Source organism: Dermacentor silvarum, chromosome 6, assembly GCF_013339745.2.
Source record: "Dermacentor silvarum isolate Dsil-2018 chromosome 6, BIME_Dsil_1.4, whole genome shotgun sequence".
Classification (NCBI taxonomy): Eukaryota; Metazoa; Arthropoda; class Arachnida; order Ixodida; family Ixodidae; genus Dermacentor; species Dermacentor silvarum.
This window is the reverse complement of record NC_051159.1, coordinates 42,250,498-42,264,606: the sequence shown is the minus strand read 5'-3', so window position 1 is coordinate 42,264,606 and position 14,109 is coordinate 42,250,498. Positions and strand designations below refer to the sequence as shown.

At 45.4% G+C, this 14,109-nt stretch overlaps 1 protein-coding gene across 1 annotated transcript in view; it reads right to left on the bottom strand.

Moving 5' to 3' along the window:
• Positions 1-7,697: 7,697 nt before the first annotated feature.
• Positions 7,698-14,109, bottom strand: part of LOC125946289 (uncharacterized) — a 14,921-nt gene continuing 8,509 nt past the window's right edge. The window contains 2 exon segments of the mRNA XM_049668991.1: positions 7,698-8,632; positions 8,635-8,714. Of these exon segments, the coding sequence (XP_049524948.1) occupies positions 7,698-8,632; positions 8,635-8,714 (1,015 nt within the window).

The window sequence follows — 14,109 nt, the reverse complement described above, 5'->3', positions numbered from 1 at the left end:
TGGCGTTTGGCTTAGCTTGAACCGAGGCCATTGAGTTGGGTTTGGGGGACGAATTCGAACCCAGGCCCGATTTCGATAAGCGCGGAGCACAATTTGCCACTCATCAGGGTGATAGTCCTGCGCGGAAATGGCCTCTCCTTCCACTAGCTCCTCCATGGTTGTTGGGGAGTGAGGAACGTGGCGCACCGGCGAGGCTCGCCTCGATGAGGCGAGGCTTAGTGCAGTGGCGTGGCTGCCAGAGACGTCTTCACCGGATAGTTCTCGGAGATCACAGGGCACATCCGAAACATGGTAGCGGTTAGGGTCAGTGTACCTTCCTGGATCCGTTGAGCGCCTTGGTGGGTCCTAAGAAGGACTTAGCTGGGCACAGGAACTAGAAATTGGCGGAGCCGATACGAACCGCGCCCGCACACTCTAGCCCCCTAGCGGCCTTCTCCACGTCGGAGAGCAAACGCGCGTTCTGCGCAGTGCTCCCTGAAGGGCTGCGTCTCTGTCCTCCGTTGCAATCATCATATATAGAGAGCAAACGCGACTTCTTCCGTGACGATGATAAGTGGTTCTTGAGGGAAAAGGGAAAGGTTGGCGCTATCTTCTGCAGCCCTTGAGGGAGCACGGCTCAGCGCCAAAACGCGGAATGCCGTGGGGGGACGGGAGGGAGGGAGGGGAGGAGACGTTTAGCTGCGGCACCAAATGCGTATTTATATAAAAACGTTGCGAGGCGAGAAGGTAGTTAAGATTTCCAACGCTGCTCGACGAGTGTCGCATTCTGATCTCGTCGAAAACTTCCGAGCCGCCCCCAGAGGCACCGGCAACAGTCACCAACGCCACGCGCATTCGGTGCGAACGCGGATAAAATGGCGACGGCGTCGACAATAGTTCTGCGCGTTGCTGGTGCTGCTGCATGTCCAAGTTTATAGAGCTGATAAAACCACTATCCTTACTCCGTATAGCTCTCTACTAATTTGCTATCGCAATTGATGCTTCGCCTTTAGGGTGAAACTGCGGCAATTTTTTTTTTTGTATGACGTATAATATGTGATCAATGCTTGCGCGCCTCGGGAGTGAGGGCCATGGGTTAAATGCAGGAGTCAAGAGTCGCCGAAGACTGCACCAGGGAGATTAATTCCTGTTCTGGTGAGGGAACGTCTGTGTTGAAGCTTCGTGGGCCTTTCTAATCTGGTTGCAGCTGGACATGTATAGCCCCACTGGCTCTCGGCAATTTTTTTTTGCTGGAGTGAGTCGTTATACTGACACCGATATACTTTAGTGAAGCGGGTACACTTCACGATTATTCATGATTTTTCTAGCTTTGAACCGAAACATCAGCAGGCTCTCGCAGCAGACACGCCTATCTGTCGGAGAAAAGTATTTTTTTTTTCTTTTTTTTTGCGATGCGCACAAGGTCGTGTTTGACGGATAGGGTATGGCCTGGTCACGGCTCCGAAATGCGTTCAGAAATGACATCACTCTCAAAGTTTCAGCGGCGCGCAATGCCCAGGACAAATTTCCATACGTGAATGTTGAACGCAAGTGTATTTACCAAATTTTAGAGTGGGCATGTTGTGGTGTTATCTCTGCTATTACTTTCCCAGTTCTGCCTTCCATGTATTAGAAAATAAATATGCAGATACATTTGTGAATTTGAATCTATATGAAGCGAAGCTTTCGTGAAGAAGTTAATTGAATGCTATAAATATATTCATCTTCTGCAACGCGTTTTGGCGGATTATGTGCCGGCGCCGGCAAATCAGCGAGACACGAAAATCCCCAACACGCGATCTACATTATCCACGCGACCGTGGATTACACTGCGACAGGGATCAGCCCACCTTTTCATCGCGTCATCTGCGAGGTCAGACCGGTTAGCTATTGCACTATCCACAGGACGAGCCCACCTTACTCGGTAAAGAGCCGACCGAGCAGACGCGCCGAGGCCCCTAAAAAAGGCCTATAAAGCGTCGCTATAATAAGTGCCTTATGCGCATGAAGGAGTATATTTGGTGCACTGAGGATGTTCAGGCGTCGTTTGTTGTCTCAATGCGTAATCCTGGAGAACATAGGCGCCGACGGCGGTGGGGCTCCGGGGCTCGAGCCCCCTCCGGAAATTTCCGGAGGTCTGCCCCCCCCCCCCCCCCCCGGCGATGCCGACCCCCCCGCTCCTAAAATGTCAGTACCAGAGTCCTGTTACCCAAGCCGTTTAAGGTTTCTTTTGAGTTGCCTCTACATTTTCCCTTACAATGTTATTGTGGCTAAAAGCTCACTGCATCATTGTTGACGCGGACGTGCACGGCTTTTATTCATAATTTCGCTTTATTTCTGAAAATCCTGGCAATAGAAAAACAAGCGCATTAGAAGCTCCAACGGCGGCTCCCTCATTCGTATTTTTAAACTCCAACATGTTATTTAAATTTCCAGTGTGCACACTATTCACAGACACATTATATATCAATGTTTACACAGGACAAAGTTTATTATATTTTTAAAGAGAAAGAGCTAGCCAACTAATAATTATTTCTAATGATATGGATAGTCTATGTCTAGAGAATCAATATGTTGCTGTATGTTCAACTCGCTACAATATGCTTTGCACACTTTTTGACACTGAAAAAGACCTGCAGACTTCAGCGACCCCTTCGGCAGAGTCTTTTATCAACGGTGTGTGAAATACACGTGAATGATATGTGTCTCAGCATTGCTGCTCTTTCCTGTAGGAAATGCTAGCGACTCATGAAAACAAAACTCATAATAATTTACTACATTTATTGGGGATGGAAACATCGCAACGTGCATGCAGAGGCCATATATATATATATATATATATATATATATATATATATATATATATAACTTAGTAACCGAAGTGAGGCCAAGCCGGATTCACTCGAAATCAGTATCAATAGCCGTCATGCGCATCAGAGCTTCTACTAGGAATCAGAAAAAAAAAAAAGATCATTGCATCCCCCAATGATTACCAACAATTGAATACGGCACGCGGGCCGCGTAAGCGTCAACTGCACACAGTAATTTGCATCTGCGGCAGGGCTAGATGAGAAGACGCGTGCTCTCCTCCGTATGCGCGCATTTGATCACTTGACCTCCAACTAACCCGAATATTGACGGCGTGGGAAGATAATGTCGATCAAGCCGCCATCCTTTTCGGCTCAGTGTTACTCGGTTTTTCTCCCATCCACAGCGTATAGGTTGCTCATTCTTAAGACTTTTGGACTTTATACGGAATATCACAGCGACGACGACAGCGAAAACTTGCCTGGGGTGTCGATACATGCAATTGCAGTCGCAATAAAAGGAGAAATATAAAACAGGCGTCGAGCTCGCTTCTACCGCGGCTGCGGATGTGGCAATGTGCACCGGATACAAACACAGCATGAGCACCAACGACAAAACCAATAGTGAGCACCTCGCTTATCGGTACTTCGCCAGAACCCCTCTGACGCTGAAAAGGAAGCGTATTTTCCACCGTATAATCACCAGCGGAAACATAACACTACAGCACGCGGGGAGACAGCGTACGCGAAGGGACCAGCCATCTTGGATGGCCCAATTAAGCTTGAACTCGGCGCAGATAAACTCCAAAATGAAGCGCGTGCACGACCTACATATGTATGGCAGAGGCAGGAAAAGTAGGAGTTGAGGACCCGTGTGTTCTAGCCGTTAGGCGAAAGAAGACTCCACGCCGCTATCAAGAAGGTTGCTCAGCTCACGCGTTTCCATCAGCGAGTGACATGTACCGCCAGAGGTTCTATGAAGTACTTGACACAGTGCTGTCTTCGTTAAACAACAGGTATCCACCTGATATGTGGCAGCATAAGTCCCACATTGAGCAGCTTGCCATAGGGAAGGAAGACGAAGCATATATAACATAGTTCTACGGTGACGACCTTGAACCAGGACTCCCGATTTTTGACAGAGATATGCTGATTCAAATTTTAAGCCAGCAAAGGTCGGCATCATTGCACACATTTGGGGACGTCGTGCACATGTTTAAAGAGGGCAAGGGCGAACACCTGCGAAACCTTTTGCCGGAAATGGCCCAGCTAAAAAAATTGCGTTGTCCATACCGGTCTCGTCGACCACATCTGAGAGGTCCTTTTGCCACGGCGGCCGCATTTCGATGGGGGCGAAATGCGAAAACACCCGTGTACTTAGATTTAGGTGCACGTTAAAGAACCCCCGGTGGTCCAAATTTCCGGAGTCCCTCACTACGGCAGGCCTCATCATCAGATCGTGGTTTTGGCACGTAAAACCACATAATTAAATTTTTTTAGAGGTCCTTTTCTTGCCTTCAGTGACTGAAAATGTACTTGCGGTCGACGACTGGACACGCCCGTTTGAACCCTCTGGCAATTTTTTCACGCAGACAAAGAACTGTCCCGCCAAATTTAATTTGAATAAGATTTCCGACAACTTCATTTCCAGGTCAAATGCCCTTTTTTCAATGATGTTGAAATCATCGCATCAGACAACGAACTGATGTCTTTAATAGGAGAGAAAAAGGCACCAACTTACAAGTCAAAGCAAACCACCTGGCTTAGAAAACAACGCAAAACGTTATACAAAGGAACGAAAATGGGGTCCAGAACAACGCAAGCAGAGTGAGGGCATTTGGGTAAGAAAAGACGCGTGGTTGCGCTATTTGTAAAACTCCCTAGTCTATCTGTGCATATTCCTTATTAATTTTTATTTGTCGTATGCTGCATTGGCCTCTCAATAACACAATTCATGTTGTTTCTATATTTGCTATCTAGTCCTTTCGCGCTTTCGAGATACCGCTGTCTTATTTATTTATTTGTTATTATGTTTATTTATTTGGGCACCTGTAATTTTTACTCCATAATCATTTGTTATGCGTCCGGAAAATAAACGAAACCAGTGGCATAAGGCATGCTTTGACATGTAATGAAACTATGGCGTTCTGGAATCGCATTATACTTACGCTAATAATTCTAGCCATAAGTTGTGGTCAGAAATTGTTATATATCGTTTAATGTTTATGTATGTTAAGTCTTATCTTCTCAATAACTGACCTTTCGTCAGGAAAAGATTTCTTGATTGTATCTTTTCTATTAAATCTTTTACAAGGCGTTACATTGCTTTTTCATAGATGTGTACTTGTGCGACTTAATACGCACAAAACACATGTATCTCCCTAACGTGTTTAACTGAAATCGTTTGTCGCATGCCTCAACCAAGAGAAGCCAGTCTCTTGGCGGTGCGAGGCGACTCAGGCTGTAAAACTGAGTTGTCTCCTACTCTGAGGTCTTGCAAACACTCATATAAGCTCGTCACGCCAGTGAACAATCTTTCGAGGTCACGGGAAGTTTCCAGTGTAACTGTTAGTAAAGGTTATGTATATATGTATATGTATATATATATGTATATATATATGCATACATGGGTGGGGATCGGAAAACTGGTCAGACCCCCCCCCCCCCCCCCCCCCCCGGAAAAATGAAAAATTTCCGCCTATGCTGGATAAGACAGAGCCGCTCACCGACGTACGTGTAGGGGCCGTGTAGATGGCGCTACATATAAGCCGATTCGTGATATGAGTTCTGTCTTGAGCTATTCGGCAAGGTAGCAGCATCAGCCATAGTGAGCGTAAAGGGAGGGTTCGCTTAAAGGGTATCATAGATGTGCACCAAAAGGAGCGGCTTCTTACTTGGTGATCTTTTTGACGGCGTGCCTGACCTCGGCGATGGTGGGCCTGTCCGAGGGGTTCTCGGCCCAGCAGGCGCGCATGAGACGCAGCATGTCGGCGGGACACTCGTCGGGTGACACCTCGGGACGGAACGGCGGGGTCGTGCCCATCTTCACGCGGTCCAGGATCTCTGCAGCAGGGTTGGCGTTTAGGCGAGTAGGTACGGGTCCATGGTGAAATGAGGGTAGCACGAAAAAAAAAAAAAAAAAAACACGGGCACATAAGAATAGACACAATAAAGCGCGTGTTGTTTCTACTCGTGAGCAAAGAACTTTCTAAGAGGAGAGAGTGCAGATAGTAATGCGTTTCTTTTTCAGCATCACAGTATTGACGGCGGCAGACATCGCAATTAGGTGGTAATCATTAATGAACAGCTCTCTCTCTCTCTTTTTATCCTTATACCCCTTCCCCCAGTGCTGGGTAACAAACCGGACTTACGTCTAGTTAACCTCCCTGCCTTCTCTTTTTTCTCTTTCTCACTTATCAACCATGTTTCAATATTTAGCTTCTTATTTTATAAGAATCGCAGCATTTTCTGCGATTCAGCGTTCTATTTTACAAATCCGCTTATCACATTGCACGTTTGTCAGCTAGCTGCGGCTACAGTGTGTCTTAGGAACGCAATACAAGCTCTAGTGTCACGCGTTTCAATGTTACATGATTCGCCTCATGAACATTAACTTTAACAGTATTTACACTAAGCAACACTGAATACACATGAAAATACTGAATAAACAATTGCGTACGTCGCCATTCCCTTGGAAGCTTCTACTACTACTACTACTTTTACTAATACTACTACTACTACTACTACTACTGGGTGATTCCATGTAAGATCGAACAAAGGATGGCCGGTCGACCTTTTAAATTTAGTTCAAAATTTTATATATTGTTGCCTGATGAGTGGAAAGAAGAGATCCGCAATGGGTTTTGCTGCCAAAAATTTTTTTTGAAGCACCGCGAATCAGTAATGACGAAGTGGAAGAATGCCACGCTTACCTGTTCTGCTGTTTTGGCCAACTTTGGTTATGAATTACACAAAATATATTAAAGTTAGGTAGCTGAAATTTCTCTAAATAATTATATGCATGTTTTTGCTTGTGTTCAGTTATTTTTGGTTTTTCTGGATAGTGTAGATGTTTTTATAAAAAACCTCAAATTCGGCCCAGGAAACGTTTGTTTGTCTACTTTGCAGGTCTTTATCTCAAAAAAAAAAAAGCTTGTGGTAGAGCGGCAAGAATTCCGTATTCCGTTCTAAGCATACTTATTTACCGAAATGCTAAAGCGTATATTTATATCACTTTTCATTAAAGAGATATTACCGGTGTAACTTCAAGAAAACACCGAACAATGTAAATTTCTGGTGACAATAAAAAAAAAAAAAAAACACACCATTTTTGATATTACTTAAACTTTGCTCACTTATTCTCCTCTACATCAGCTTTCATAATCATTAAAAGCATATTGCATAATTTTGTTCCATTCGTAGTTACAGCACGTCGAATGAGGCCCCTACGCAAGGCTCAGCGCACCATGCAGGTCTGAAGATTCTATGACATTTGTGATCGCGTACGACCTTTGAATTTTGGCATGATATTGTATCCAGTCATTTATGCCTTAACGCTGCAAATTAGCTGTGGGACAAACCGTAGTGAATGATTCAGAATCAGTTTTGTACACGTGGGGTTCCTGGTTGCGCTGCGGCATCGGAGAGCACACAGACGTTTTGCGCAATTAACCTCCACGAAAACGCACTCAGAAATCGATACCCAGCTTTGATAACCCAAAAATAGGATAAAATTCAATAAGCAAGCAACTGTATTCCAAATAATATTTAGCGTAATGAAAAAAATTGTGAAGGTAATGGAGAACTGCTTCATTAAAACAGAATTTGTTTCTGGGCTGCAATCGTTTATTCGAATGATTCAAGAACGCTGATTTCCTTCATTCCTGTACACATAGTTTCTTCAAGTGTTTGTTACTCGTGCATAATAATCTGGAAAATAAACATCTTCTTCTTCTTCTTCTTCCATGCAGACCCGGCTATGCGTGCCACGTACAATTCAGGAGATGCTTCCGTTGACCTGGATAGCTGCCAGGCATGCCAAGACTGAATGCCATGGAAGGCGGGCACTTTCATCCACTCATCCTTCTTTAAGTCGCGGAAGGCAACAACTTCTTTTTCTTCAAGATGTATTAGATGCACACCTTTCAGTTTTTCTGTTAAAATTGTTACAAAGTTTCTGGCTGCCCGAATTGCACTTTCAGGGCTTGTTCTCAAGTTGTTGAGCATTGCTTGATGCTTGACAAGTCCTCCAACTCCGTCGCACGCGTTTTTCCCGTGTCCAGTTGCTGAGAATATCCATTGGGTATTGGGACAATCGCTCTTTCCGAACTCGTAAAGGCGGTATCTATTTTTGAAATGACTGGCGGCTCCATCACTCACATACGTCACCTTGGAGTACACCGGCAAGTTATCGTCCACCCATTCTGTCGCTTTCTTTAGAGCCAAGCAGGCGTGAGCGGAGTCGTGGTTCAAGTCGTCACTAACAATAGTGAAACTCTCCGTAGATTTTTTCGTTGTTACCACGCATGTAAACACGGATACTTGTTGCTTTTTCCAGTGGTATGCCTGAACTTCGTCAGGAAGCACGACAGTCCAGTTTTCAGCAAAATCAAAGTGGAATACAATGCTGCCACGCTGTGTACATTGCTTTTCCTCGTAGATAACTTTGCCTTGTGTCTTCCTGATGTGGTTGTGCACGATCCACTTTGCCACTAGAACCCGAAGATGATTCAAAAAAGTATCAGCATCCAAAACCTTTTTCACAAGGTCGCCTGCCTCCCACGTCGCTAGCAGTATTTCTTCTTCTGGGATATTAAGTTCCTCCACTGTCAGGGACCCGCCTTTAGACACTGATTGCATTCGCCTAAAAGGCACTGTGCTGATGACGGAATGCAAATGAATGCGGAGTGAAGGTCATCAGAATTGATTCTGTGGCCAGTAATGTTCTCAAGAGCGGCAAGGCAAAGTTTATAGTTGGCGCAAATGACACAAACGCACACAACATGCTGGGGATAACATTTTACCTAGCGCGGTCGCAAGGTGTAGAATTTTGATAGGCCAATGCCAGAATCAGGATGGTCGTCTTTGTATATGCGGAATGCCTCTCTAATAGATCTGGTCATGAAACGATTTGTTACTAATACTTTTTCTCCATCGATCGTAACCGACAAGACATCCTTTCTGTTAGGGCTTTGTCTCGAGCATTCCAACTCGTCCTTCGTGTAGTACTCACGTGCCGCAGATACGCACTCAGGGCTCACCTTGCGCCTGGTGAAAGGATCCGGCCGGTACCACACACCGTGATTTGCTTTCAATTTCCTGGACTTGTTTATTTCATACATCGATGCTTCAGGAATAAGCTTCTTAATCTCATGTTTAGCTAGTGTTGATGGCAGGAGAGTCAGAAGTTGATAACGTTCCTGGGGTGTCGTCGACGCTGCATAGGCTTGCCGAAAGCTTTCTGTCCACTGCTCGCAGAAAGAGCACTTTCTTTTGGCTGAATTTCCAGATGCATCACATTGGTTGTACGCCCGCCGTATCTTGTTGCGAATATTTTCCGCTACCGCCTTCTGCACCTCACTTTGTTTTCTTTTGATGCAAGTAGGCCTGTCCCGACTTCTCACTGCGCCTGGACGTTTCAAAGGGGACACGCAGGTAGTCGCAATGATCTGGTTGACGATGTTGATTTCTGCTTCAGGGGGCATAAAAATGTCATCGCTCAACTGTGTGTTCCGTGAGGATATTTCATTGCAGAAGTAGCGAAAGCACGGGTAGCCCAAGTAGTCATTCTCTTTGACAGTTACTGATGTTTCGGATGTTAAAAGTTGCTCCAAAGCATTAACGTCTACGTCGGTAACTCTGCGAAAATTTCGCTTCTTTGCAATGAGCTTCTTGTGCTTAGAAAGGTAGTCTGCACAATACACTCGCTCAGAGCTATATTTTGCCGCCATGAGACGCACATGAACAGTAGAGTAAGAGCAAAGCACAAGCACTATCGGTGTCGAATGAAGTGTGAACAGCGGATCGATTCAGGCTATCTCCTGTCAGGCCATCTGCTGTTCAGGCCGTCTGCTGTTCAGGCCATAGAGTTTCTCACTATAACACCTAGAGGGTAAACTGGCGCCACCGTCTATGTGAGTTTCTTATAGGGCGCCGTGCCCTCATGGGAATGACCGGATATGTATCTGCGAGGCTTGTGTTGGCTGGTGTTGAACAAGGCTTCGTCTAAAACGTGGATATGGCTACACAAATAATGCGTTCTTAAAGTAAAATCTACATAAAAGGCTTTCATTCACCCATATTACATATCTCAATAAAGTTTACTCACGTACAATGCCGAATGAAGTGAAGAGAAGCAAGAAGAGACGACAAGTTGTTCCAAAGCAAGCGACAATCTTGTCGTCTGCCCTCCAACTTTAGCGGCCAGCTGATACTTTTTACCTTTCATATAATTGTGCATCCAATAGTAAGTCCTCAAAATTAAACAACACATGTTTTTGTGTAATAATAAAGCTAAAGCAGTTTTTTACGTGCTATTTTAGCAGGAAATGAATGTTTGTGACAGACGGAACGGTGCTAGCCAGGCACGTCTTGAAGGCGTTCTGGCTCTCCAAGAACGATGTCAATCCGAAGTCACGATATACCGGCATTCCCATGGATACCACAGCGCTGCAGCTCCAGTTCTCCCTCTAGGTAATACAGTGAGAAACTCTATGGTTCAGGCAGTCTGCTGCCGTCATCTGAGATAGGCGCGCACATCCGGTTACCGATAGTTTTGCTTTTGTTTCCCTTGGCATTCTACATCTTGATTTGCCACTGGAGTGCCACGTTAATACTTTCCACCTTTTTCGGTACTACTGGCCTTTCAAGAAAAAGAAATCCAATCCTACCTGCATTCTAAACACTTAGCGGGCAAGAAGTCGGATCTACAACAATTGCCTATCCTTGCGTAAGGGCCTCATTCGACGTGCTGTAACTACGAATGGAACAAAATTATACAATATGTTTTTAATGATTATGAAAGCTGATGTGGAGGAGAATAAGTGGGCAAAGTTTAGGTAATATAAAAAATGGTGTTTTTTTAATTGTCATCAGAAATTTTCATTATTCGGTGTTTTCTTGAAGTTACACCGGTAATATCTCTTTATTGAAAAGTGATATAAATATAAGCTTTAGCAGTTTGGTAAATAAGTATGCTTAGAACGTAATGCGGAATTCTTGCCGCTCTACCACAAGCCTTTTTTGAGATAAAGACCTGCAAAGTAGACAAACAAACGTTTCCTGGGCCGATTTTGAGGTTTTTTATAAAAACATCTACACTGCCCACAAAAACAAAAAATAACTGAACACATGCAAAAACATGCATATAACTATTTAGAGAAATGTTAGCTACCTAACTTTAATATATTTTGTGTAATTCACAGCCAAAGTTGGCCAAAACAGCAGAGCAGGTAAGCGTGGCATTCTTCCACTTCGTCATTACTGATTCGCGGTGCTTCGAAAAAATTTTTGGCAGCAAAACCCATTGCGGATCTCTTCTTTCCACTCATCAGGCAACAATATATAAAATTTTGAACTAAATTTAAAAGGTGGACCGGCCATCCTTTGTTCGATCTTACATGGAATCACCCTCCTACTACTACTACTACTACTACTACTGCTGCTGCTGCTGCTGCTGCTGCTGCTGCTGCTGCTGCTGCTGCTGCTGCTGCTGCTGCTGCTGCTGCTGCTGCTGCTGCTGCTGCTACTTGAGTCCAATGCAGAGCATAGCTTGAGAATGAGCACTCTGTTTAGAGAATTTCCCATAGTACACGTCATACGAGAGATTCTTTTGACGCAAGACATATGTAATTGGCAATTTCTCAAACAGTTCTCTCTTCTATGGAGACGTAATTAGGGTAATGATGATTGCGATGGGGAGAATGGTTGCTGGTGGCGCACCATTCCAAAGCTTGGCGAGAATGTATGAGACTGCAGCAGTATTCGCTACACTTGGTGGAGCTATAGCAGTGGAGCTATAGAATTGGTTCCTGGAAGAGGCTCAAGACTGTTCGCCATGGCTCGGCATTTCCATCAACAGTTCTACCGACGCTAAAGCAAAGAAATATACTACTACTGGAGAGCACGGTCGTGTTGCTACCTGCTCTAACTTGCTGGCGTCACGCTCTGCAAATTCCATACTTTAAATGAGCTTAAACGAAGGAAGTGGTAAAATACAAAAATCTGGGTATGGAATGGATATGAACAGGTATCACCAAAAAGTGCTTCAACCAGATTGGTATCTCTCTTGACCAGTTGCCTGTTGTTGCCCACATTTTTTTTTGGGGGGGGGGCGCTAATAACCCTGTCTTTCTTTTGTGTTGTGTAAATTGCGAACATCGTGTTTTCCAGGTCCTTTCGGACCGTCGATCTGTAATGTATTGGCTGTAGTGCCTTTGTTGGTCTCGCATCTAATGTTACAGTGGCTGCAGTGAGTACCATGTAATAAAAAATAAAGTGCTCAAGTGCGCAGCGTGGTCGAAACCTTTGATCCTGTTCCTAAGTGGCTGCCGGCTTCTCTACGTTTGTGTTTGCTTGCCCTATTTATGAAGTTATCATTGAGCTGTGTAGAATAGTGTTCGTGTTGTGTTGGTTTATGTGTTTAAATGTAATGTTATAATGTTCGTTGTACATTACGGATATTATTGCCATGCAATGAAGCAAAATAGGTGACCGGCCTCTAGAACCTTTGACTGCTACTTGGGGGGGGGGGGGTTAGGTTTAAATCCGCACAGGGTACAGAGTAATTTTTATTTGCTTATTGCAACCTATCCAACCTCAGACCAATTTCCCTTACATCCTGCGTAGGAAAGGTAGCGGAACACGTAATTCACAATCGGATTTCTACGCATGTCGAACGGAGCGGTCTCCTTCCCTACAACATGGTGGGCTTCCGACCAGGCCTCTCGACACAAGATGCAATGAAATTAATCAAGACACAAATCATAGACCAAGATACGAGAGACGTGCGGGGAATTCTGGGGCTTGACCTAGAGAAGGCATTCGACAACATATCACACCAACATATTCTGGAATACATCTCGGATCTTAACTTAGGACAAGCCTTTCACGGTTACGTAAGATCATTCCTGGAGAACCGCAAAGCCACGTTAAAGCTTGGAGACCACAAATCAGAAGGGTATTCACTCGGACCGAAAGGCACGCCTCAGGGAGCAGTGCTATCGCCCTTGTTGTTCAACCTAGCCCTCAGGCAACTGTCGGTATCCCTGTCGGGAATCGAAAGAGTTCACCACACGATATACGCCGATGACATCACTATCTGGTGCACCGGCGGCAGCGAAGGGCAAGTGGAATCGAGCCTACAAGAAGCAGTCGACCATACTGAAACCTTCCTCGATGGCACAGGCCTACGATGCTCGACAATGAAGTCTGAACTACTACTCTACAGACCGGTCCGCAAAGGTCCTAAACCCAGGGGTTGGAAGCCCCTGGACGAAGTTGACATAGAACTACACACCAAAAGCGGAGCGAGCATTCCTAGGGTCGACACCCTAAAGGTGCTGGGAATGTTCATCGAGTCTACCGGAGGTAACATCACGACGCTCAGAAAAATCACGACCAAGACGGAGTGCATGATTGGATTAATCAATAGAATCTCCAACAAGAGGAGCAGTCTAAAGGAGGACAATCTCCTACGGCTATTCCACGCATTCTTAATGAGTCACATTAATTACGTGGCTGCAATGCAGAAGTGGTACGCTTCTGAAAGGCACAAGCTGGACACGCTCATCCGTAAAAGCAGCAAAAAAGTGATAGGAGTACCAATAAACGCCAGCACGGACCGCCTTCTTCAACTAGGTGTACATAATACACTCGATGAAATCAACGAAGCTCAGGAAACGGCTCAAGTATCACGACTCTCTAGCACCCCTGCTGGGAGGGAGATTCTCGCGGTCGTAGGAATCGGCTCCACTGTAGCGATGGAACGCACATGTGAAATGCCAGATTACCTACGGGACAACATTACGGTTGCTCCTTTTCCCAAAAACGTGCATCCACAACACTATGCGAGCAGGCGCAAAGCTAGCGCTGTGGCATTGCTCCGGAGCATAAAAGCCTCGCCTCACACGGTCACTTTCGTTGACGCGGCCCAGTACGAGCACACATCGGACTTCGTCGCAACGGTGGTCAATCACGACGGACACGTCACTTGTGCGGCCTCCATCAGAGACAGCACCCCGGCTAGGGCAGAGCAGGCTGTGGTCGCTCTTGCACTTCTCGACGATGAGAGAGCTGAATAATTACTGACTCGACTCGCGTTGCT